Source organism: Heterodontus francisci, chromosome 1 (genome assembly GCF_036365525.1).
Source record: "Heterodontus francisci isolate sHetFra1 chromosome 1, sHetFra1.hap1, whole genome shotgun sequence".
Classification (NCBI taxonomy): domain Eukaryota; kingdom Metazoa; phylum Chordata; class Chondrichthyes; order Heterodontiformes; family Heterodontidae; genus Heterodontus; species Heterodontus francisci.
In genome coordinates this window covers 279,257,611-279,284,762 of record NC_090371.1, presented here as the reverse complement: position 1 = coordinate 279,284,762, position 27,152 = coordinate 279,257,611, and the positions used below count along the sequence as shown (strand labels likewise).

The 27,152-nt window shown below is 45.5% G+C and overlaps 1 protein-coding gene across 1 annotated transcript in view; it reads right to left on the bottom strand.

Moving 5' to 3' along the window:
- Positions 1–21,745, bottom strand: part of LOC137372900 (melanopsin-like) — a 55,138-nt gene extending 33,393 nt beyond the window's left edge. The window contains exon 1 of the mRNA XM_068037365.1: positions 21,521–21,745. Coding sequence (XP_067893466.1) covers positions 21,521–21,745 — 225 coding nt within the window. The remainder of the gene's footprint in view (positions 1–21,520) is intronic.
- Between the last annotated feature and the right edge of the window lie 5,407 nt (positions 21,746–27,152).

The window sequence follows — 27,152 nt, the reverse complement described above, 5'->3', positions numbered from 1 at the left end:
TGTTCCAGGTCATTACCACTGGTTGCGTAAAAATGTTATTCCTCACATCCCCCTGCATGCATTCGCATAATCCATAAATCTGTAGCACTACTCCTTGTACCATCAGCTACTGGGAATGACTTTTCCTTGTCTACCCTATCCAAACCTGTCAGAATCTGGTACACCTCTATCAAATCTCCCCTCAATCTATGCACATGAACCCCCAGTCTCTCTGTCCCTGCACACTCCTTAGAACTGTGCCGTTTAGTCTAGATTGCCTCTCCCTAACCCTTTGCCAAAATGTATCACCTCACATTTCTCTATATTAAATTTCATCTGCCACTTGTCTGCTGATTCTGCTAGCCTATCTAAGCTATTGACCATTTCCCTAATGACTGCCTGAGTGTTGACTACAACAATCAAGAAAAAAGAGCTTGTTGACAGGTAATTGTTGACAGGTGTTTTTGCAACTGGAAAGCTGTTTTTGCAGGGCTCAGTACTAGGTCCCCTGCTTTTTATGGTATATATTAACGATTTGGATGTAACTGATGTAAATGATCAAGAAGTTTGCAGTCGGCACAAAAAGTGGCTGTGTGGTTGATAGTGAAGAGGATAGCTGTAGACTGCAGGTAGATATCAATGGACTGGTCAGGTGGGCAGAAAAGTGACAAATGAAATTTAACCCAGAGTAGTGTGATAAAGGCCTGCTACCCAACCCGAACTCAACGGGACCCGGCAACATGTGTCGGGCTCGGGCTGGGTCGGGCCCCTCTTCAAGGTCCGGCTTTCGGGCTCAGGTCGGGTCGGGCCAGGTACGGGTCAGGCTCGGGTCGGGTCGGGCTGGACACACATGGTAAGTGCTCTGCTGGTAAGTATTGAAATTAAAAAACTTATCTGAGCTGGGAGTCCGGGACGAAACTGAGTCTGCGCAGTGAGCGAGTGATGTCACTATGACATCATCACACATGCGCTGCAGCTTCGTGGAGCTTCCCAGTCAGAAGGTAAGTAAAGGGATGGTCGGGTTGGGGTCGGGTCAGGTTAGGCTCAGAGTGAAATTGGAGGGACTCAGGCTGGGTCAGACTCGGGTCTGCTGTGGATCGGTCAGGTTCTTTTTCCCGAACTGAGCAGGCCTTTAAAGTGTGAGGTGATGAATTTGGGGAGGTCAAACAAGGCAAAGGAATACACAATAAATGGGAGAATACCGAGCGGTGTAGAGGAAGTGAGGGACCTTGGAGTGAATGTCCACAGATCCCTGACGGTAGCAGGACAGGTCGATAAGGTGGTTAAGAAGGCATGTGGAATCCTTTCCTTTATTAGCCAAGGAATAGAATGTAAGAGCTGGGAGATTATGCTGGAACTGTATAAATCATTAGTTAGGCCACAATTTGAGTACTGGGCTAGATTTTACAGGGCTCCCGCGTCAGGCTCCTTGGTGGGGGTGACGGAAAATCGCTGGGCGACGGAACCTGCATCTAAATATGTAAAGGAATAAAATGAATACATTTGAATAAACTTACCTGTGATCTTTCAGGCCCGCCACCATCTTCGGAGTAGCGGCCGGCACTCTCGCGCCTTCACTTTCCCGTCTGGGGAAAGCAGGCGTGACACTGGTGGGGAGTGGTGGGGGGGAATTAGGATTTTCAGTGCGGGAGGGGGGTTGCAAGGGGGGGGGCAAATAATCATCATCAGTGCAGGGGATGGTGGGAAGGGGTGATCTGTGAACATTTTACAGTTACTTTACTACGTGAGGTGAGAGTGACTGCCCTTGACATCATGGCAGCATTTGACCGAGTATGACATCAAGGAGCCCTAGCAAAACTGGAGTCAATGGGAATCAGGGGGAAAACTGTCCGCTGGCTGGAGTCGTACCTAGCGCAAAGGAAGATGGTTGTGGTTGTTGGAGGTCAATCATCTCAGCTCCAGGACATCACTGCAGGAGTTCCCCAGGGTAGTGTCCTAGGCCCAATCATCTTCATTTGCTCCATCAATGACCTTCTCTCCATCATAAAGTCAGAAGTGGGGATATTCGCTGATGATTGCACAATGTTCAGCACCATTTGCGACTCCTCAGATACTGAAGCAGTCCGTGTAGAAATGCAGCAAGACCTGGACAATATCCAGGATAGGACTGATAAGTGGCAAGTTACAGTCGGTCCACACAAGTGCCAGGCAATGACCATCTCCAACAAAAGAGAATCTAACCATCTCCCCTTGACATTCAATGGCATTACCATTGCTGAATCCCCCATGATCAACATCCTGGGGGTTACCATTGACCAGAAACTGAACTGGAGTAGTCATATAAATACCATGGCTACAAGAGCAGGTCAGAGGCTAGGAATCCTGTGGCGAGTAACTCACCTCCTGACTCCCCAAAGCCTGTACACCATCTACAAGGCACAAGTCAGGAGTGTGATGGAATACTCTCCACTTGCCTGTATGGGTGCAGCTCCAACAACACTCAAGAAGCTCAACACCATCCAAGACAAAGCAGCCCGCTTGATTGGCACCCCATCTACAAACATTCTCACCACCACCACCGACGCACAGTGGCAGCAGTGTGTACCATTTATAAGATGCACCAAGACTCCTTAGATAGCACTTTCAAAACCCGCGACCCCTACCACCTAGAAGGACAAGGGCAGTAGATCCAAGGGAACACTATCACCTGCAAGGTCCCCTCCAAGTCACACACCATTCTGACTTGGAACTATATCGCCGTTCCTTCACTGTCGCTGGGCCAAAGTCCTGGAACTCCCTTCCTAACAGCACTGTGGGTGTACCTACCCCACTTGGACTGCAGCGGTTCAAGAAGGCAGCTCACCACCACCTTCTCAAGGGTAATTAGGGATGGACAATAAATGCTGGCCTAGCCAGTGATGCCCACATCCCTTGAACGAATAAAAAAAAAGATTGGTGGGGTGGGGTCGTATTCTAAAGGTAAGTGTTTTGGTGGGGGAAGGGCAGATCCTTAATTTAATTGTTATTGGGGAGTGGGAAAGGGGCGTTAGAATTTTATTCCGTACATTTTGGGGGGTATTTCTTTAAAATTTAGATTTACTGGCAGGGCTGGCTGCCCTTTCAAAATGGCACCCGCGCCTGCGCACAGGTAGCTGACGTTTTTGCTGGCGACAGACAGCCCGCCCCTCCATGTGATTGGGTGGGGGGCAGTGGGCCGACTCGGGTATTTAAATGAGCTGCCACACGGCCCGCATGTGCAGGCCGCCATTTCTTTCGCCAGCCGCCGGTCCCAGCAGCAGGCTGTTAAAATCCAGCCCACGGCTGTGTAGTTCTGGTCACCTCATTACAGAAGGGATATAATTGCACTAGAGAAGGTATGGAGAAGAGTTACGAGGATGTTTCCAGGACTGGAACATTGGATAGGCTGGGGATGTCCTCCTTAAAACAGAGGAGGCATAGAGGAGATTTAATTGAAGGCCCCTCGCATAATTATGAGGGGCCTGGATAAAGTGGATGAGAAGGGCTTATTTACTTTAGCAGAGAGGTCAGTGACTGTAGGGGGCATAGATTTAAAGTGATTGGTAGAGGGATTAAGGGAACAATTTTTTCACCCAGAGGGTGGTTGGGGTCTGGAACTCACTGCCTGAAAGGGTGGTAGAGGCAGAAAAACCTCACCTCATTTAAAAGGTGCCTGGATGTGCACCTGAAGTGGCGTAACTTGCAGGGCTACGGACCAAATGCTGGAAGGTGGGATTAGGCTGGGTGGCTCTTTTTTATCGGCCGGTGCAGACACAATGGTCCAAATGGCCTCTTTCTGTGCCATAAACGTTCTATGATTCTAAGAACTATTTGTTTTATAAGCATTTGACATCTTCCACATATTTTGTTTGCTCTTTCCTCTCCTTGTGTCATAGCCACCACAGCCTCTCAATGTCCAACAGCTATGTAAGTCCCTGAATTATATAAGCTTCAGCTAGTTGATAGGCAGTGTTTCCACCAGCAATCGTAAGGCTGTCTCATTTCAAAATGTCTGGTTGACAATCATTAAATGTAAAACTAACCTGCATGTACATTTTCCAAAAATTCACTGTGTAATATCCAAATGCTTGAGATACAGGGACAAAGTTTCCTACAAAGCAGCGGACTGTTGGTATTTCAGCACAATTTGTGATTGGAACTCTCAACTGGGGCAGTTTCACCAAGTAGTGCAGAACTTCTCCCTGGTGGTGTGATCACATGGTGGGCTCTGTTGACCCTTGTTTCTTACCAACAAATGCCAATTTTGCCAAATCTCTACCTCTCTCTCTGCCCAGGATTTAAACCCTTCTCTCTCTTGGATTTATTTTCACATGAAGGAGTCAGGTCATTGTCCTTCACAGCATTACAATTTGTTTTTAAAATGTGCTCTCTCCAGCCTGGAGCAGTTTTGCTCGATGACAGCTCTCCCAACATTTGTTAGTTTTGAGCTGTACTGATGCATTGATGAGCTCTCCTGCTGCCGGCTCGAAATGCTTTACGGGAGTTTTCCCTGTGTCCTGCTCTGCTTGCCTCATGCAGCCCACTGTAATTGAGGCCTAGATAGTTTCCCAAGTCCCTGTTACTAAAGCCATTCACGACAGCATTGCTGGAGTCCTGGTTATTTCTCCATTGGTTGCATTGCAGCTGAACCTGCTTCTGTCCACACACACATGCATGGCCGAGCTTTCTGCTGCCTGTATCCTAACTCAAGTCAAGTTTTGTTCACCACCGCCCCACCCCCCCACCATTACCAACCCCCACCCCACCCTCCGGTGCTCCCTGAGTTACACTGGCTCCTGATCCATCAATCCCTCAGTTTTAAAATTCTTATTCTGGTGTTTTATCTCTCTATGACCTCGCCCTATTTCACTTCTGTAAACTCCTCAAGCTGTACAAAGTCTGGGCATGGGTTTTTTGAATTTATCGCTTCTCTCAATAACATGTGTTGTTCAAGTTACCAACTCCAAAGCCAGATTTTGATAAGTAACTGCTCTTCATTGTCACAATCAAATAAAGGAAATTTAATCATTCGTCTGGCCTGTTCAGTTGAGCAATTCCAGCAATTGCCAGGAAATCCCTTGTAACAAGTAGCGCATTTGCAAAAAGCAAATATTAACCAATCTAGTTACATCTTACCTTCCTAATCCAGTGGAGAGATTTCCACACTGATCAGCTGCCTAGTGAAAATAAATTCTTTTCATTTCCGTGTGGGTAGTTAGATGCAATGAGGAATTTTTCTGGCCTGAACTTGTCAGGACCATTTCTCGTGAAATGGTTTAGGTACGTCAGCAAGTGGAAAACTCTGGAACATTGCACCTTGTCTATTCTTTCCATCAAAACGGATGCACCTCATTAAAGGCCTGCTTGGGTATGCAATTGAAACCTGACCTGGGGCCAACAGAACCACATCCAACCCGAACCCGACCTGGCCCAAGTCCTTTGATTTTTTCCTGCGCCCGACCCGACCCAACCCGACCTGACCACCGGAATGCAGTTGATTATATCAAAGAGGTTGCGCTCTACCTTGGATGGAATGGAGCCGTTCACTCGCTCACTGCAGACTAGTGTGGAGTCCGGATGTACGTTTCCCGCCTTGATGTCCTGGCTGTTCAAAGTTTGAAGCTTTTCCCTTCCTGAGCAAAAGGCAGCACTGTGTCCAACCCGGCCCAACCCGACCTGAGCCCGAATGCCTGACCCAGAAGAGAGACCCGACCTGGCCCGAACCGGACTCATGTCATCGGGTCTGGTCGGGTTCGGGTCGGGTAGCCATGCTCTACACCCCATGTGTCTAATTCATTGTAGCTTCTCATAGTTTTGCAATGTCTTGCTATGCAGAGCTGTTCAATTTACTTTTGTGATGAATAAAGTTCAGAGTCCATAAAATCTTGCAAATGTGGGAATATCTTACAATATTTTGGATTTAAAGGAGAAGGTGATTTTGACACCTCTTTATGTTATGAACCCAGATATAATCAGATGTCAACATGTTTTATGTTTATTAACCGGGGACATTTTCAGCTTATTCAAAACTATACTTTAAAATATTCCGCTTCTCTATCTATGTATGCTGCTCATGTCTTAACTCACACCAAGTCCTGGTCTCCTATCACCCCTGTGCTCGCTGACCTACAAAGGCTCCTGGTCAAGCAGTGTCCTGATTTTAAAATTCTCATCTTTGTTTTCAATTCCCTCCATGGCCTCACCCTCTCTATCTCCAGCCCCACAACCCTCCAAGATATCTGCACTCATCTAATTCTGGCCTCTTGAGAATCCCCGAAATTAATCGCTCCACCATTGGCCAACGTGCCTTCAGCTGCCTGGACCCTAAGCTCTGGAATTCCATCCCTAAACCTCTCCACCTCTCTACCTCACTTTCCTCCTTGAAGACACTCCTTAAAACCAACCTCTGACCAAGCTTCTTGTAATCTGACCAAGTATCTCTTTATGTGGTTCTGTGTCATATTTTGTTTTATAATGCTCCTGTGAAGCACCATGGTATGTTTTATTCAGCTAAAGGCTCTATAGACATATGTTGTTTTACATATATATTAAATATATATATATATGAAGTACAGTACCAGATAATGTTAGTGACATGAAATTCTGATGCTGCCACAATCAATTCCATAGAAATCAGATTTCATCAAATTGGTTGAATTACACTCATGGTCCTCCTGCCTTGGGCGCTATGGCATTGGAAGGATGAATGAGAATGGACAGAGACTGCTTGGGTTGTGTACCTATCACAACCTCTGCATCACCAACTCGCACAGTGGCGCAGTGGTTAGCACCGCAGCCTCACAGCTCCAGGGACCTGGGTTCGATTCCGGGTACTGCCTGTGTGGAGTTTGCAAGTTCTCCCTGTGTCTGCGTGGGTTTTCTCCGGGTCCTCCGGTTTCCTCCCACAAGCCAAAAGACTTGCAGGTTGATAGGTAAATTGGCCATTATAAATTGTCACTAGTATAGGTAGGTGGTAGGGAAATATAGGGACAGGTGGGGATGTTTGGTAGGAATATGGGATTAGTGTAGGATTAGTATAAATGGGTGGTTGATGTTTGGCACAGACTCGGTGGGCCGAAGGGCCTGTTTCAGTGCTGTATCTCTAATCTAATCTTAATCTAAACTCGTTCTTTCACACTAAACCCTGTCACCAGGTTTCTTGGAGGCACCCAAGATCACATCGTTGGCACCAGCTGGACCTCATCATCACAAGGCGAGCCTCTTTAAACAGCGTTCAAATCACACGCAGCTTCCACAGTGCGGACTGCGACACTGACCACTCCCTAGTGTGCAGCAAGGTTAGACTCAAACCAAAGAAGCTGCATCACTCCAAGCAGAAGGGCCGCCCGCTCATCAACACTAGCATAATTTCTCATCCACAGCTGTTACATAAGTTTCTAAATTCACTTGAAAAAGCCCTTCAAAAGACTCCTGCAGGGGATGCAGAGACCAAGTGGGCCCACATCAGAGACGTCATCTATGAGTCAGCTTTGACCACCTATGGCAAACGTGTGAAGCAGAATGCAGACTGGTTTCAATCTCACTTTGAAGAGCTGGAACCTGTCATAGCCGCTGAGCGCATTGCACTGCTGAACTACAAGAAAGCCCCCAGCGCGTTAACATCTGTAGCACTTAAAGCAGCCAGAAGCGCTGCACAAAGTACAGCCAGGTGCTGCGCAAATGACTACTGGCAACACCTATGCAGTCATATTCAGCTGGCCTCTGACACCGGAAACATCAGAGGAATGTATGATGGCATTAAGAGAGCTTTTGGGCCAACCATCAAGAAGATCGCCCCCTCAAGTCTAAATCAGGGGACATAATCACTGACCAACGCAAGCAAATGGACCGCTGGGTGGAGCACTACCTAGAACTGTACTCCAGGGAAAATGTTGTCACTGAGACCGCCCTCAATGCAGCCCAGTCTCTGCCAGTCATGGATGAGCTGGACGTACAGCCAACAAAATTGGAACTCAGTGATGCCATTGATTCTCTAGCCAGTGGAAAAGCCCCTCGGAAGGACGGCATTACCCCTGAAATAATCAAGAGTGCCAAGCCTGCTACACTTTCAGCGCTGTACGAACTGCTTTGCCTGTGCTGGGACGAAGGAGCAGTACCACAGGACATGCGTGATGTCAATATCATCACCCTCGATAAGAACAAGGGTGACCGCGGTGACTGCACCAATTACCGTGGAATCTCCCGGCTCAGCATAGTGGGGAAAGTCTTTGCTCGAGTCGCTTTAATCAGGCTCCAGAAGCTGGCCGAGCATGTCTACCCTGAGGCACAGTGTGGCTTTCGAGCAGAGAGATCCACCATTGACATTCTGTTCTCCCTTCGCCAGCTACAGGAGAAATGCCGTGAAAAACAGATGCCCCTCTACGTTGCTTTCATTGATCTCACCAAAGCCTTTGACCTCGTCAGCAGACGTTGTCTCTTCAGACTACTAGAAAAGATCGGATGTCCACCAAAGCTACTAAGTATCATCACCTCATTCCATGACAATATGAAAGGCACAATTCAGGATAGCCTCGCCTCATCAGACCCCTTTCCCTATCCTGACTGGCGTGAAACAGGGCTGTGTTCTCGCACCTACACTGTTTGGGATCTTCTTCTCCCTGCTGCTTTCACATGCGTTCAAGTCTTCAGAAGAAGGAATTTTCCTCCTCACAAGATCAGGTGGCAGGTTGTTCAACCTTGCCCATCTAAGAGCGAAGACCGAAGTACGGAAAGTCCTCATCAGGGAACTCCTCTTTGCTGACGATGCTGCATTAACATCTCACACTGAAGAGTATCTGCAGAGACTCATTGACAGGATTGCGGCTGCCTGCAACGAATTTGGCCTAACCATCAGCCTCAAGAAAACGAACATCATGGGACAGGACGTCAGAAATGCTCCATCCATCAATATCGGTGACCACGCTCTGGAAGTGGTTCTAGAGTTCACCTACCTAGGCTTAACTATCACCAGTAACCTGTCTCTCGATGCAGAAATCAACGAGCACGTGGGAAAGGCTTCCACTGCTATATCGAGACTGGCCAAGAGAGTGTGGGAAAATGGCGCACTGACACGGAACACAAAAGTCCGAGTGTATCCAGCTGGTGTCCTCAGTACCTTACTCTACGGCAGCGAGGCCTGGACAACGTATGTCAGCCAAGAGCGACGTCTCAATTCATTCCATCTTCGCTGCCTCCGGAGAATACTTGGCATCAGGTGGCAGGACTGTATCTCCAACACAGAAGTCCTCGAGGCGGCCAACATCCCCAGCATATACACCCTACTGAGACAGCGGCGCTTGAGATGGCTTGGCCATGTCAGCCACATGGAAGATGGCAGGTCCCCAAGGACGCATAGTACAGCGAGCTCGTCACTGGTATCAGACCCACCGGCCGTCCTTGTCTCCGCTTTAAAGACGTCTGCAAATGCGACATGAAGTCCTGTGACATTGATCACAAGTCGTGGAGTCAGTTGCCAGTGATCGCCAGAGCTGGCGGGCAGCCATAAAGGCAGGGCTAAAGCATGTCGAGTTGAAGAGACTTAGCTGTTGGCAGGAAAAAAGACAGAAGCGCAAGGGGAGAGCCAACTGTGTAACAGCCTCGACAACCAATTTTATCTGCAGCACCTGTGGAAGAGTCTGTCACTCTAGAATTGGCCTTTATCGCCACCCCAGGCACTGTTTCACAAACCACTGACCACCTCCAGGCGCTTACCCATTGTCTCTCGAGTCAAGGAGGCCAAAAAAGACATTAAATACCCCTTTCATATAAAGGCCTAGAAATTATGCCGCAACCGATTTTGGGCAGAAGGGGAGGAGGACTTGGGTTGAGGGGTAACACATTCTTGCCACCAAATGAAAAATGAGGCAAAGGCCATTTATAAATGAAAGAGAAGGATGCAATGATTCCATTTTATATATTTTGACTATAGATCCATTTATCTATACATTGAGGGTGATACGAAATTCAAGATATTAAGGTGAACAGACAGGGCAGATAGAGAGAAACTATTTCTGCTGTTGGGGAATCTAGGATGAGGGAGTGTAGTCTTAAAATTACAGCCAGTCCTTCCGGAGTTCAATTAGGAAATAAACTTCTACACACAAGGGTTTGTAGAAATTTGAAATCTCTTCTGTAAACTGCAATTGACACTCGATCAATTGTATATTTTAATTCTGAGATTGATAAGCTTTTTGTTAATCAAAGGTATTAAGAGATATGGGGCAAAGGTGTGTAGATGGAGTTAGGTTGCAAATCAGCCATGATCTTACTGAATGGTGGAACAGGCTCGAGGGGCTGAATGTCCTCCTCCTGTTCCAATGCCACAGTTTGGGATTTTTTGCTCATTTTTTTTCATGAAGAAGACTCAGGGCCAGGATTCCCTCAGAGTTGCTCTGACTTCGCCACAGATATTTTGTCGGAAAGGATGCAAGAGCGCAAAGTAAGTATTTTCACGCACAAATTAAGTGTCCGCTACACTTTCCGTAAAGTTACAGTGTGAGGTGGGATTAAACTCTGAGGCAATTGCCAGCAGTGGATCACAGTTATTTTTCATGGAATAGAATCATAGGCCGGGATTTTACATGGCCCCTGACGCCGGGTTCCATGGTGGGGATGCTGGAAGATCATTCTGGCAGAGGCCTGCCATGGAGCGTGACGCTGGGAGGGCCGGGCCCGATCTCCAGGCAGCAGCGAGGCTCCATGGCTCCACCCCGCCCTGCCATTGGGCAATGAGACCCAGAATAATATATGTAAATGAATTAAATGAATAAATAAAAATACACTTACCTGCCATCTTACAGGCCTGCTGCGATCTTCAGAGCAGTGGCCGGCACTCCCGTGCCTTTACTTTCCCATCTGGGGAAGGCAGGTGCCACACTGGTGGGGAAGGGGGAACATGAGATTTTCAGTGCAGGGATGGGGGGGCATGAGGTCAAACTCTCGTCATTAGTGTCGGGGTGAACTGTGAACTTTGTACAGTCTGGGGGAGGGGAAGGTAATATTTGTAAGGTAAGTGTTTGGGGGGGGGGCGGGGGGGTTTGTGGGGAAGGGCTGATACTTAATTTTATTGGTTTTGGGGGTTGGGAATGTGGCATTAGAATTTTGATTTGAACGGGGGTGGGGGGGGGGCGGAATCCATTTAAAAATTCAAATTAAATGGCAGGGCTGGCTGTCCTTTAAAAAGGCTCCACGTCTATGCACAGGCAGCTGACGCCATTGCCGATGTCGGAGAGCCCGGTCCCTCCATGTGATTGGCAGCACGGGCTGACTTGGGTATTTAAATGAGCCGCCACGCGGGAGATTGCGGCAGCTCGGCGGTGCCCATTTTATTCGGCCATCGCTGCTCCTGGCGGCAGGCACTTAAAATCCAGCCCATAGAATCTTGCATCACAGAAGGGGGGCATTCAGCCCATCTAGCCTGCTCCAGCTCTTTGAAAGAGCTACCCAATTTAGTCCCACACCCCAGCTTACTCCCCGTAACTGTACAAAATAGTTCTGTCCAAACTCATGTCCAATTGCCTTTTGAAATTTCCTATTCAATCTAATTCCGCCACCTTTTCGGGTAGCGGTGTGTTGCAGATTCTTTATATCCCTTTCTATAATATGTAATCTGAGCAAAAGTTACCTAAAGGATGTTAGATTTTCAGAACAGCCTCCAATCTAAGTGATGGATGCATAGACAGACTGGAGGTATTTATAATACAGCATAACAGCCATATTGTACAGACTAGAATATTTTGGGAGCTGGTGTTGTGCAATTTTCCTGGATCATCTACATTATAAGAAACATGTTGAACCATAAACAGCACAAATCAGATACATTAAAGAATAAGATCTTTCAAATGATGTCCCTCAGAACAGTTAAGAAACAGGATGTCCTTTGTGCCTTAGCCTTTCTGAATTCTTGTACTGGAAACGGGGCAAAAACACTTTCCTGTAATGTTAGCCGATCTCTTAAGGAGATCGAGTTGAGTCTAAATGCTGTGTACAGGTGAAAGGGGCTAAAGGGTTTGGGATAATTGGACCAGGGTATGTATATGTAATTTAATGCCATTTTTAAAGTCATATATTCTGTCTTTATTTCTTTTTGTCTAATAATTTGAGAAGAAGGATGGCAGTTTGGGAAGCAGAGAAATAGAGTTTGCTCAAGCTAAGTTTTGTTAAAAAGATAATCTGAAGTTCAGGCTCGGAGGTTAGGAGATGCAAAATTGAGGTGACATGGTGCCATTGCTGGTGGGAGGGTGTAATTGCAACGTGACAAGTTTACATGGGAGTTTCTATTCTAAAAAAGGACATGGGAATATATAATGGGAAAAGCTGACATAGGAAGCGCGTGCAGATGTAGGATTTTATATGTTATAGATGTACCTGTAAAATGCATACACCACCAGTAGGTTCCCCAAAACACCTGTGGTACCAATCACAATAATACAGCTGCCAATGACATAGTGAACATAGTCTGGAACGTCAACCTTTTTGACAGGATGGTGGGGAGGCTCCATTACTACAGTCTGCAAGAGAATATAAATGAGATACTTTCCATTACCCAAATGTACAACCACATTTCATAAACAAAAATTCCCCACCAAAAAAATTCACTGTGCTACAAACAATTTTGACATTAATAGCAACTGTAATAGCAATAGAACTTGTCTGCTGTAACAACTTGAAACTGACGAGTGCTTTTGAAACTTACCCTGTTTATTTTGTGTAACGAATGTACAAAGTGATTTTTCTTTCCAGTAGTTAAGTGAATAATTGCAGACATGTCGCAGGGGTAGAGTTGAGGTGAGTGAGATAATTTTCACCTAACTTGCCTAGCGGGAAACTCACAGGATTGGGTAGAATGCTGCTTTTATAACCCCACCCATTGTTACTCTCTGTTGATTTGAATGGAGAGTAAAATTTGGGCGGGGTGAGAAACCACCATTGCACCTAATCCCGCCAGTTCCTCGATTGGCGGATTTGATTAAAATGAGCCCTGATTGCTCTGGGAACTGTGTAAAATTTGCCACATGACTAACCTGCTGGCCCAGGTTTGGTTTTGAACTGCTCACAGAACAGTTTGGGTCAAACTACAACTGAACTTGAAGAAAGAGGCTCTCTCCCTAGCTCTCTCTCTCTCTCATGAATTTCCAGATCCACTGAAGCCACCTAAACCTCAAGAGAGAAGACTCCTACATTGAAACAAGTTTGAAAGCGTGCACTGGGCCCCAACAAAACAGCAAGATTTAACTGCAATCAAAGACTACATCGAACTCAAAACAGTAAGTGAACTCCAGCTATTGCTTCAAACTTTTCCCCTTTCTTGTTTCTCCTTTTCTGTCTCTAGCCGCATGTCTGCTTATCGTGTATGCATGCTAGAGTGGTCGCGTCGCATATTCATAGTAGTTTAAACCGCATTAGAGCTTTAAGGTTAATAAACTTACACCTTTCTGGTTTAAAGGTAAGAAAACCTGTCTGGTCGATTTCTTTGTCACAACAATTGGAGAGCAGTGAACAAGGATTCACTGAGGGGAAACTAAAATTAAATCCGGTTACGGTCAAACCAGGAAAAGACTGAGAAGGAACCCCTAGACCCCTTTCTCACCTGGTTGCAACAGAAATTTGGGAGCTATCGTCCGATATTCAACCCACAAACAAACAGTCTCACAGGGAATCAAGGGATATGGCGAGTGGGCAGGAAAGTGGAATTGAAGCTCGAGATCAGCCATGATCGTATTGAATGGCGGAACAGGCTCGATGGGTCATATGGTCTACTTCTGCTCCTATTTCTTGTGTTCTTGTGTTTCTGTGCATTACATGTGCTACAACCAGACAGGACTCCAGAGAGCCACTGATGTATTTGTTTCCATCCAGGCAATGGGAGTGCCTGTGAATGGACCTGTTTAATACAGAGAGAAGATTTTCCTCATTGTGGTGGATTATTACTCTCGATGGGTTGAAGTAAAATCAATAAATGGCCAGAGTTCTGAAGCTGTAATAAAGTCACTGAAAGAGATTTTTGCCACACATGGTATTCCAGACCTAATGATCTCTGATAATGGTCCACAATTTGCAAATGAGGCATTCCAGCAGTTTGCAGAAATGTATGGGATTGCCCATGTTATGGGTTCTCCGAGATACCCCCAGGGCAATGGAGAAGCAGAAAGAGAAGCATTCGAAACATGAAAATGCTACTGTAAAAGCTAGCATTGTTAAATTACCAATTAATGTCACTCCAGAACGGGTTGAATCCATGTGAGTTGCTAATGGGTAGAAGGTTGAGGACACATCTACCCACACTCCCAAACACCCTTCAGCCACAAGTCAGTGGTGAGGACCACAAAGGGTGAGGGAGAGAGAAGAGAAAGAAAGGTCATCTAAAATAGAGAATCATGATTAGCGTTACTGAGCAAAGAACCAAACAGACCTGCGACCTGAAGATTTGGTTTGGATCAATAGGTCAATCGGTTGATATGCAGAAGTAGTAGAGAAATCTCCGTATCCTCCGTTATACATAGTCCAGATGGATAAGGAGGATTACAGACAATCTTTGGTACTGGCATATCTGAATAAAGAATTGATGAAAGATCAACAGAAATAGCTACCAGAGAAAGTTGATGAACCGGTTACACAACCAACAACAGATAACCCAGACGACAGTGATGACAGAGAACATGGGTCATCTGATAATTCCACTCACACACAAGAAAGTGAGGAAGAAGGACTGAAAGACTCAATACCCCAAGCAAGTGAAAGAAGAACACGCTATGACAGAGTCATAAGAATCCCACAGCGTTACAGACCTGATGAGTGAAGTCAGAGACTTGGGGGGAGATGCAGTATAATGTACATAAACTGTTGCTGGGTAGATTTTGTATATAGACTTTAAGCATCATCACAGGATGTGATGTCATGAGTCTGTACCTCGTGCTGATCAGTGTTCATGTAGATACCCTAGTAAGAAGACCCCTGTAAATAAACTCCTGTTAATTTGTCCCAGAGTCTGCTTTCCTCATTTGATACTTACAGTACATTGACAAGATAGTCCAGTTACAGCACAGAAGGAGGCCATTCAGTCTGTCTTGTCCATGTCAGATCTCTGTAAAAGCAACTCAGCTTGTCCCACTTTTCCGCCTTTTCCCTGTGGCCCGGCAAATTTTTTCCATTCAGATAATTATCTAATCCCCTTTTGAAAGCCTCTATTGAACCTGCCTCCACCACACTCTCAGGCAGTGCATTCCAGATCCTAACCACTTGCTGCGTTAGAAGATTTTGCCTCATGATGCCTTTGTTTTGTTTGCTAGTCATCTTAAAGTCAGTGTCCTCTGGTTCGCGACCCTTCCACCAATGGGAACAGTTTCTCCCTATCTACTCTGTCCAGACTAAAGCATTACAATGCCCTGTTATATGGGAAATTCCCGACCCGAACCCGACACATGTTGTCGGGTCCCTTTGGGGTTTGGTTGGGTAGCAGGCCTGTACCCATGTACTGATGTAAAGGCCTGCTACCCGACCTGACCCCAACGGGACCCAACGACATGTGTCGGGTTCGGGGGTCGGTTTGGGTCGCACTTCCAGGCCCTGCATTTGAGCTTGGTCGGGTTTCCTTTGCAGACCTTTAGTCCAGACCCCTCATGATTTTGAACACCTCTGTCAAATCTCCTCTTAACCTTCTCTTTTCTAAGAACAACCTCAGCTTCGTCAATCGTATTTGGAAATAAATGGTAAAAGATTGGCCTAATAGTTTTGCAAGGGTATAATGATCCTATGACAGAAGCAACATTAAAGAGTCTGCACTTTATTTAATCCTTAACCCTAAATTATATTCAAACTCTTTTTATCTCCAGTGAAATGTTCCCAATTTTTTTTTATTCCTCCCCCACCACCTTCCATCCCTTTCATGTTTTGGTGGGAGAACAACTTTCTCTGATCATTACTGTCAGCAGACATTAAAAACCTTCCCCCACAATCTGAGAGAGAAAAATAGACAACCGCTGTAGAGAAATGTATTTCCAATGTACCTTTTGATCTTTTAATAATATGCTCTGCCAATATTTTTGGCATTGGTGTTATGAACGTAAGTTGCTTACCTGAAACTTGGGTACTGTCCCTTCCTTTTCCTTTGTACAGACTTCTTCGCAGTCAGTTTTCTGACACGTAACACAGTTAAAAAAGTTCCTCTGATATGTGCAGGAGAAATGTGTTGTTTTTCATGAAGGGAAGGAGGAACTTTCTACAGATTTTAACAATAAACAGCCTCGATTAGCAAGAAGAACAGCAACAGACTTTTAATTCCTCCCCCACCATTTTATATTTGAATGCATTTCAGCAAGAAATAAAACTCAACAGCTCATGTAGATGCTTCCCAGACACAATGCCCAATTACAGTAACAGCCCCCTAACATAGTTGTGGGTGATTTTGAGATTTGAAGCTCTCTGGCCTACTTAATGCCTGACTGTCACAATTATTGACTATATGTACATTCAATTGTATGCCTCATTAGTTAAGCCAACCAGTTTAACTGCATTCTCCACCCCATAGAGTTCAGGAAGTTGAACGGTATTTGTTTAATGTGTCAGATTTGATTATTGAAGATGTGATAACTGATCTATGTATGTAGGTTATGAATGTGATTCTTAATAAAAGCAATGCCTCTGCCACTACTTTCTTGCATTTGTTCCTCTCTCACACACTCTCTCTCTTGCACACACTCTCTCCCTCTTTCAATTCTCCCCCTCCTTTCCTGAAGCTTGTTGTACCATGACAGAAAGGTCAGGTTACTTACACTTTAAAGATAATGGAGGCCCTACAGTAACAATGGAACTTCTAAACAAATTTACTTTTTTCTCTTTAAATGCATTAAGTCCAATGTTTTGTCTGATGATTACCATGGGAACTATACATAATAGTCATACTGCTAAGATCTGTTTTGCTAAGTATGTTTCCAGTTTGGAAATTACCCTAATTTTCTGGTAGAAGAACTTAAGAACATAAGAAATAGGAGCAGGAGTAGGCCATTCGGCCCCTTGAGCCTGCTTTGCCATTCAATAAGATCATGGCTGATCTGATCTTGGCTTCAACTCTAATTTCCTACCTGTTCCCAATAATCCTCAACTCCCCTATAGCTCAAGAATCTGTCCAGCTCAGCCCCGGATATATTCAATGACCCAGCCTCACAGCTCTCCAAAGATTTATCACCCTCTGAGAGAAGAAATTGCTTCTCATCTTTGTTTTGAATGGGAGATCCCTTATTCTGAAACTATGCCCCCTAGTTCTAGATTTCTAGAGTGGAAACTCTCTCAGCATCTACCCTGTCAAGCACCTTCAGAATCTTATATATTTCAAGAGGATCTTCTTCTAAACTCCAATGAATGTAGTCCCAACTTGCTCAACCTTTCCTCATAAGACAACTCTTTTATCCCGGGAATCAGCCTAGTGATCCTTCTCTGAACTGCCTCCAATGCAAGCACATTCCTCCTTAAATAAGGAGACTAAAACTGTACGCAATACTTTAGGTGCGGTCTCATCAACACCATTACGGTTGCAGCAAGGCTTCCCTACTTTTATACTCCATCTGCCTTGCAATAAAGGCCAACATTCCATTTGCCTTCCTAATTACTTGCTGTAGTGCATGCTAACTTCTTGTACTTCACCTACGAGGACAGTCTGATCCCTCTGTACAGCAGCATTCTGTAGTCTCTATTTAAAAATAATATTTTGCTTTTCTATTCTTCTTACCAAAGTGGATAACCTCACATTTTCCCACATTATAGTCCATTTTTCCCCACTCACATAACCTATCTATATCCCCTTGCAGCCTTTGTGTCCTCCTCACAACTTGCTTTCCCACCAATCCTTGTATCATCAGAAAATTTGGCTACAATACACTCTTTCCTCATAAGGTCCCTTCATCCAAGTCATTAATATAGATTGTAAATAGTTGAAGCCCCAGCACTGATCCCTGTGACACCACTACCTACAGTTTGCCAACCTGAAAATGATCCATTTATCCTGACTCTCTGTTTCCTGTTAGCCAATCCTCTATCCATGCTAATATATTACCCCCAAAACCATGAGAGCAGTAACCTTTTATGTGGCACCTTATCGAAAGCTTTTTGGAAATCCAAATACATTACATCTACTGGTTCACCTTTATCCACCTTACTTCTTACATCCTCAAGAAACTCCAATAAATTTATCACACATGATTTCCCTTACATAAAACCATGTTGACTCTGCTTAATTATGTTATGATTTTCTAAATATTCTGTCCTACAGTGTGGCTACTGTTGGGCAGCCTATAAACTACACCCACCAGTGACTTCAGGCCCTTGATTTTTCTTAATCTCTACCCAAACTGATTCTACATCTTTGATCTTCCAAGCCAAGATCATTTATCACTACTGTACTGATTTCATGTTTTATTAACAGAGTTACTCCACCTCCTTTTCCTTTCTGCCTGTCTTTCCAAAATGTCAGGTATCCCTGGATAGTCAGTTCCCAATCTTGCTCACCTTGTAACAATGTCTCTGTAATGGCTATCAGATCATACCTATTTATTTCTATTTGTGTTATCAATACATCCATCTTGTTACGAATGCTGCATGCATTCAGATAAAGAGCCTTTAGGTTTGTCTTTTTAAATTTTTTCCCTACTCAGACCCTATTTGCTGATGTATTTTTATGTTTGTATACTCTGTCACTTCTGCTTTATTCTGGTTATCATTACCCGCATTGCTACAATACACTATTGTCTTGTCCTTTGACTTTCTAAATTTCCCTTTGAACCTTCCTCCCCACTATTTACTTTAAAGCCCTATCTGCAGACTAGTTATTTGATTTGCCAAAATACAGGTCCCAGCACACTTCAAGTAAAGCCCATCCCAGTGGAACAGCTCCCTCTTTCCACAGTACTAGTGCCAGTGCCCCATGAATCGAATCCCATTTCTCCCGCACCAATCTTTGAGACACGCATTCAACTCTCTGATTGTATTGGCCCTAAGGCAATTTGCTTGTGGCTCAGGTAGGAATCCAAAAAGTACTACCTTTGTTGTTCTGCTTTTTAATTTACCCCCCAGCTGCTCATACTCCCTCAGCAGAACTGCTTTCTTAGTCTTACCTATGTTGTTGCTACCCACATGGACCATGACAACTGGATCATTCCCCTCCCACTCCAAGTTCCTCATCATCCACAAGGAGCTGTCTTGGCAGGTAACACAACCTTCAGGACTCACGCTCACAGCTGCACAGAGCAGTATCTAGCCCCCTAACTCTACTGTCCCCTACCACTACTCAATTCCTTTTCAATTCCCGCATGTTGCTGTGGTCAGTTTGCTCATCCTCCCTGCAGTCCCTGCTCTTGGCCACACAGGTTGCAAGAGCTGAGGCTCCTCCAATTCTACCTCTAGATCTCCATTCCTGCCTCACTCGTAGTCAGACCCTCCTCTCCAGATAACTTTCTCCCTCCCTAATGCATTGCAGTGTCTGAAGCTCAGACTCCAGCTCATCAAATCTGCCACGAAGTTCCTCGAGCTGCAGACACTTACTGCAGATGTGGTTGCTGTGGATCACACTGGTGTGCACCAACTCCCACATGCTGCTGCTGCAACACATCACCTGCCCTGCCATCTCTATTGTATTTTATTGAACCTAATCTGAAGTACTTAACCTGAGGGGTGTGACTGCCTCCTGAAACAATACCCTGTCCAAAATATTTCTCTTTTTTAGGGTGAGCATTGTCTGTTTTTATTTCAGGCTTCCAGCATTCACAATTTTCTTTTTACCATTTTGGTACAGTATCAAATTCCAAATATCCAACTATCATAAGTCCAAGTCAAATTTTCTCTGTCACTCTCTCTTTCTATCTTTCTCTCTCTGTCACTCAGTCTCACAATCTCTCTCACTCACTATGGCTGGAGTTTTACGCCACAGAAACAGACAGCAATGGAGGTGGGTGGTTTGTAAAATAGTGCGGGATGGTGTTGGCTCGCCCCCCCTCGGTCCTGAATTTTACGAGTGGCGGATGGGAAGCCGCATGTGGAGGCCGTTCGCGTTTTCAAAATGAGCAGTTGACAGTCTTTTAAGATAGTTAATGAGGTAATAGACTGCGATTTTAGGGGCCGTTTTTGGATTTATTGGTAAGCACAGGGAGGGAACAAGGGGCATCGAAGCTTCAGCAGGTTTTAATGTCTGGCAACAGGGAGGATGCTGGAGGGGTCAATGTTCCGAGGGTGCTGGAGGGTTCAGTGCTCTGCTAAAGGGTTCAGTATTCCCCTGGCGGGTTCAGTGTTCCGAAGGGTGCTGGAGGGGTCAGTGTTTGGAGGATGGTTTGCTGGGATGAGTGTTGAAACAAAGGATGTTTGCATCAGGGCTCGGGTACTGGCGGCTTTTTAAACATGGCGCCAGCACTTCCTTCCGTGTGAGGTGATGCCACGCAAGCTCTGCTTCAACAACCAAAACTGGCCACTGAGTCGTCAGCCATCCCGCTGGCCAAATGTTAATTAGCCGGCTGGCGCGAGGTCACTATGGGAAAGGGAGTCGGAGCAGGAGTCCCTTCGCCACCTGTTTCTGGTTCCGCCTTCCTTTTCCCGCCGAGTCCTGTAAAATCCCGGCCTATCTCTCCCTCTCACTCTCATTCTTTCTCAATTGCTATCACGCTCTATCTCTCTCACTCTTTGTATCCCTATCTCTCTTTCACATTATCCCTCAGTTTGCCCTCTCCTTTCCTGAAGGCCCACTCGATGGTGGAAACTATGCTGGTGCCTTGTCCTAGTGGCTATCCTTCAGCCAAGGCAAAGTCAACAGGTTGTTAAAACCCTGAGGGAGTTACATCGGTTCTCACTCAGAGGATCACATTTAACGTTATAAAACATCGCAAGCTGCTTCACAGGAGTGTGATCAGACGCAATTTGATACCAAGCTACTGAAAGAGATATTAAAATAGGTGACCAAATGTTTGGTAAAAAAGGTAGGTTTTAAAAAGCGACTTAAAGGAGGAGAGAGAGGTAGACTCGTGGAGAGACTTAGGAAGGGAATTTCAGAGTTTAGGGCCTAAGCAGCTGAAGGCATGGCTGCCAATGGTGGAGTGAAGGAAATCAGGGATGCACAATGGGCCAGAATTGGAGGTGTGCTTGGATCTCGGAGGACTGTGGGATTGCAGGTGGTTACAGAGATGGGGAGAGGCGTGGCCATGGAGGGATGGCCATGAGAATTTAATATTGTGGTTTTGCTAATCCAAGAGCCAGTGTGGGTCAATGAGCACAGGAGGTGATGGGTGAACGGGATTTGGTGCATGTTAGGATTTGGGTGGTTTAGCTTTGGATGGGTTCAAGTTTAGGGAGATGGTAGGGGGGAGACCTGCCAGGAGAGCACTGGAATAGTTAAGTCTGGAGTAAGGAAAGCATGGATAAGGGGTTCAGCAGCTGATGGGTGGAGACACACAGCAGAGATCACCAGTTAATAACCTGAATTAAGTTTTGCACTCCCTTGCCCAGAACCAGGGACGCCTATTGCAATGGCTGTGCCGCCCAGTGGGGAGCAGCAAACTCGGGATAGACTGGGAATTGAACAGCCCAGCACCAACACGATCACTGGGGAAGTTAGCTCATATATTTTCTTTTTAGCTGCTATGCAGTGGGTTTTTGGACAGGTTCCATTCACTGGCGGATGCTGGCAGAACATTCTGATAAGCATCTGAATACAAACCAGCTTCATAAGTCTTAGCTCGTCGAAATCCAAATCAAAGTTAAGTTTGTTTAGATTGAACTCAGATTCTGTTTTAGATGAACTGTCATGCTGCAACATTGTCTCAAATTTCAAATCTGTGGAGCTTTTTCTTCTTTTTCTCTATGCATGCATCACTATGTACTTAGAATAATACAGCACAGAAGGATGCCATTCTGCCCATCGTACCTGTGCTAGTTCTTTGAAAAAATTATCCAATTAGCCACACTCTCTCTTGCATTTTCCCCATGGCTTTGCAATAGGGAAAGTTGGGTATATACCATGTCTAAAGTACAGGTGGAAGTATCAAAAAGACAATCAACAAACAGAAGCAAAATACTATGAATGCTGGAAATCTGAAATCAAAACAGAAAGTTCTGGAAATACTCAGCAGGTCAGGCAGCATCTGTGGAAAGCGAAACAGAGTTAATATTTCAGGTTGATGTCCTTTCATCAGGACTGAAAAAGCTAGAGATGTCATAGATTTTAAGCAAGCGAAAGATGGGAGGGTGGAAAAAGAACAAAAGGGAAGGTCTGTGATAGAGTGGAAGATAGGCGAGATTAAATTATAAAAGGGTTAGCGGTGCAGGGCCAAAGGTAGCGATAATCGGACAAATGAAGAAACAGAAGATGTGAATGGCAGAATGATGAACAACTGCCGTTCCAAAGCAAAACAAGAGAAAAATGAGAGTTAACCCAAAACCTGCAAAGGCAACGGGAACAAAATAAGGGCAAAGATTAAAGTCTGAAATTGTTGAACTTAGTTTTGTGTTCCGAAGGCTGTAAAGTGCCTAATTGAAAGATGAGGTGCTGTTCCTTAAACTTACATTGAGCTTCATTGGAATACAGCAGGAAGCAGAGGACAGAGAGATCAGTATGAGAGCAAGGTGGAGAGTTAAAATGACAGATAATCGGAAGCGCGGGATCACACTTGTGAATTGAACAGAGTTGTTCTGCAAACTGGTCACCCAACCTGCGTTTGATCTCCCCAGTGTAGAGCAGATCACATTACGAGCAATTGTGATCAATAAACAGAATTTGTTATCTCCAAATAATATCACAGAGTTAACTTTAGTTACATACACCAGTTAACAACGTCTCCATTACAGATGCAAAAAGGGCACAATGCTGGATCTCAGCAAAGACTTTGAAGAAGTACAAGAATGATGATACCACTGGCAGAAGGGTCAGTAATCAGATGACATAGATTTAAGGTGATAGGCAAAAGTATCAGAGGCAGTTTAAGGAAATATGTTTTTACACAGTGAGTTGTTGTGATCTGGAATGCGCTGCCTGAAAGGGCGGTGGAAGCAGATTCAATAGTAACTTTCAAAAGTGAATTGGATAAATACTTGAATGGGAAACATTTGATGTACTATGGGGATAGAACAGGAGAGTGAGACAAATTGGACAGCTCTTTAAAACGCACCGACACAATGGACTGAATGGTCGCTGTCTGTGCTGTATCATTCTTTGATTCTACTTGACAGCTAACATTGTAACTTTAGAACTATGGATAAAGGGCAAAGGGAATCACTTTTCTGAGGTATGATGAGCACAAAGACATTGCGAAGGAGAAGAAGTGGACTCAAGGTCTCAGATGTTGAAGAGACGACACAAGACGGGATAAGCATGGAGGCGCACAACTTGAGGACAATGGGAAGATCAGGAGTCTTACTGGATACCAGGCAATGGAGGATCTGACAGCAAGGGCAGAACTTAATTTTGTGTTTAGTGGAGGTGCAGAATGAGGAAATGGAGACTCTTTAAAAATAACAATAATAAAATTGGAGGGGGTAAGTGAGTCAAAAAGATTGGCATTTATTTAGGGAAGTTGGGAACAGAAATGGGATTCATAGAATTTTCTTGAGGTAAGTTGGCAAAAGTTACAGAAGGAGTGAGATACTCGGGAGACCAAATTTGCTGCAGTTCACTCACGACGCAGGGGTGTCACCGATGCTTTAGCTGATGGTCGAGACCCCATCACCAAGATAAAATCCTAGCCAGTATATCTGCTGTAGTACAATAGCAGAAATGGCCACGAGATAAGACAGTTGTTGTGAGATTGCTTCTATTTCTTTTGTAAAATATGTGTTAAGGACTTCTACTTGAATTATGGACACTGATTCATCTGGAATTTAAAAGAGATTACGGAACTTTGTGGGTTTTTTAAAAAGAAGTTACCAGAAGGTTCCTGATTTTAGCTGGTAAACAAGTCTGTGGATAATCGCCCAGCAGGGGGTTGTTTTTGACTTGGAAAGATGTTTACAAAGAAGTAACAAGCCAAGATTTATGGCCGTCAAGAGATTTGTTTCTGGAAAAGTTTTAGTTTCAATTTGAACTGCTAAAAAAGTCTGTTTGCTTACTGACCTGCCAGGGGAAGACAGCATCTCTCTCTTGAACAGAAACCCTATATTTCCAACGTGGCTGATTCCAATTTCCTCCTGTATTTACAAAGAAATCCTGCATCTTTGAAGAAATCTTGTATCAAATGAGGGGAGGGGTGGCGTATTATCACTGGACTAGTAACCCAAAGACCCAGGGTATTGATCTGGAGACATGGGTTCGAATCCCACCACAGCAGAAGGTAGAATTTGAATTTAATTAATAAATCTGGAATTAAAAGCTAGTCTAATGATGGCCATGAAACCATTGTCGATTGTTGTAAAAACCCATCTGGTTCACTAATGTCCTTTAGGGAAGGAAATCTGCTGTCCTTACCTGGTCTGGCCTACATGTGACTCCAGACCCACAGCAATGTGGTTAACTCTTACATGCCCTCTGAAATAGCCTAGCAAGCCACTCAGTTATACCTAACCGCTACAAAGTCTATAAAAAGGAATGAAACCCGACAGACCACCCGGCATCGACCGAGGCACCGGAAACGACAACAGCAAACCCAGCCCTGTCGACCCTGCAAAGTCCTTCTTACTAACATCTGGGGGCTTGTGCCAAAGTTGGGAGAGCTGTCCCACAGACTAGTCAAGCAACAGCCTGACATAGTCATTCTCACGGAATCATACCTTACAGACAATGTCCCAGACACTGCAATCACTATCCCTCGGTATGTCCTGTCCCACCGGCAGAGGTGGTGGCACAGTGGTATACAGTAGGGAGGGAGTTCCCTGGGAGTCCTCGACATTGACTCTGGACCCCATGAAGTCTCATGGCATCAGGTCAAACATGGGCAAGGTAACCTCCTACTGATTACCACCTACCACCCTCCCTCAGCTGATGAGTCAGTACTCCTCCATGTTGAAGACCACTTGGAGGAAGCACTGAGGGTAGCAAGGGCACAAAATGCACTCTGGGTGGGGGACTTCAATGTCCATCACCAAGAGTGGCTCGGTAACACCACTACTGACCGAGCTGGCCGAGTCCTAAAGGACACAGCTGCTAGACTGGGGTCTGCGGCAGGTGGTGAGAGAACCAACAAGAGGGAAAAACATACTTGACCTTGTCCACACCAATCTGCCTGCCTCAGATGCTTCTGTCCATGACTGTATTGGTAGGAGTGACCACCGCACAGTCGTTGTGGAGACGAAGTCCCGCCTTCACATTGAGGATACCATCCAACGTGTTGTGTGGCACTATCACCGTGCTAAATGGGATAGATTTCGAACAGATCTAGCAATGCAAAACTGGACATCCATGAGGCGCTGTGGGCCATCAGCAGCAGCAGAATTGTACTCAACCACAATCTGTAACCTCATGGCCCGGCATATCCCCCACTCTACCATTACCATCAAGCCAGGAGACCAACCCTGGTTAAATGAAGAGTGCAGGAAGGCATGCCAGCAGTAGCACCAGGCATACCTCAAAATGATGTGTCAAACTAGTGAAGCTACAACCCAGGACTACTTGCATGCCAAACTGCATAAGCAGCATGCAATAGACAGAGCTAAGCGATCCCATAACCAACAGAGCAGATCTAAGCTCTGCAGTCCTACCACATCCAGCCGTGAATGGTGGTGGACAATTAAACAACTAACTGGAGGAGGTGGCTCCACAAATATCCCCATCCTCAATGATGGGGGAGCCCAGCACATCAGTGCGAAAGATAAGGCAGAAGCATTTGCAACAATCTACAGCCAGAAGTGCCGAGTTGATGATCCATCTCGACCCCCTCCTGAAGTCCCCAGCATTACAGATGCCAGACTTCAGCCAATTCGATTCACTCTGCGTGATATCAAGAAACGACTGAAAGCACTGGATACTGCAAAGGCTATGGGTCCTGACAATATTCCGGCAATAGTACTGAAGAACTGTGCTCCATGTCCTGTACGCAAAAAGCAGGACGCCCAACCCGGCCAATTACCGCACCATCAGCCTACTCTCAATCATCAGTAAAGTGATGGAAGGTGTCATCAACAGTGCCATCAAGCTGCACTTGCTTAGCGATAACCTGCTCAGTGATGCTCAGTTTGGGTTCTACCAGGGCCACTCAGCTCCTGACCTCATTACAGCCTTGATTCAAACATGGACAAAAGAGCTGAACTCAAGAGGTGAGGTGAGAGTGACTGCCCTTGACATCAAGGCAGCATTTGACCGAGTATGGCATCAAGGAGCCCTAGCAAAACTGAAGTCAATGGGAATCAGGGGGAAAATACTCTGCTGGTTGGAGTCATACCTAGCACAAAGGAAGATGGCTGTGGTTGTTGGAGGTCAATCATCTGAGCTCCAGGACATCACTGCAGGAGTTCCTCAGGGTAGTGCCCCAGGCCCAACCATCTTCAGCTGTTTCATCAATGACCTTCCTTCAATCATGTTGTCGTCAGAAGTGGGGATGTTTGCTGATGAGTGCACAATGTTCAGCACCAAACGCGACTCCTCAAATACTGAAGCAGTCCGTGTAGAAATGCAGCAAGACCTGGACAATCTCCAAGCTTGGGCTGATAGGTGTCAAATAACATTTGCGCCACACAAGTGCCAGGCAATGACCATCTCCAACAAGAGAGACTTTAACCATCTCCCCTTGACATTCAATGGCATTACCATCGCTGAATCCCCCACTGTCAACATCCTAGGGGCTACCATTGACCAGAAACTGAACTGGAGTAGCCATATAAATACCGTGGCTACAAGAGCAGGTCAGAGGCTAGGAATCCTGTGGTGAGTAACTCACCTCCTGACTCCCCAAAGCCTGTCCACCATCTACAAGGCACAAGTCAGGAATGTGATGGAATACTTTCCACTTGCCTGGATGGGTGCAGCTCCAACAACACTCAAGAAGCTCGACACCATCCAGAACAAAGCAGCCTGCTTGATCGGTGCCCCATCCACAAACATTCACTCCCTCCACCACCGACACACAGTGTCAGCAGTGTGTACCATCTACAAGATGCACTGCAGCAACGCACCAAGACTCCTGAGACAGCACCTTCCAAACCCGCGACCTCTACCACCTTGAAGGACAAGAGCAGCAGATGCATGGGAATATCACCACCTGCAAGTTCCCATCCAAGTCACACACCATCCTGACTTGGAA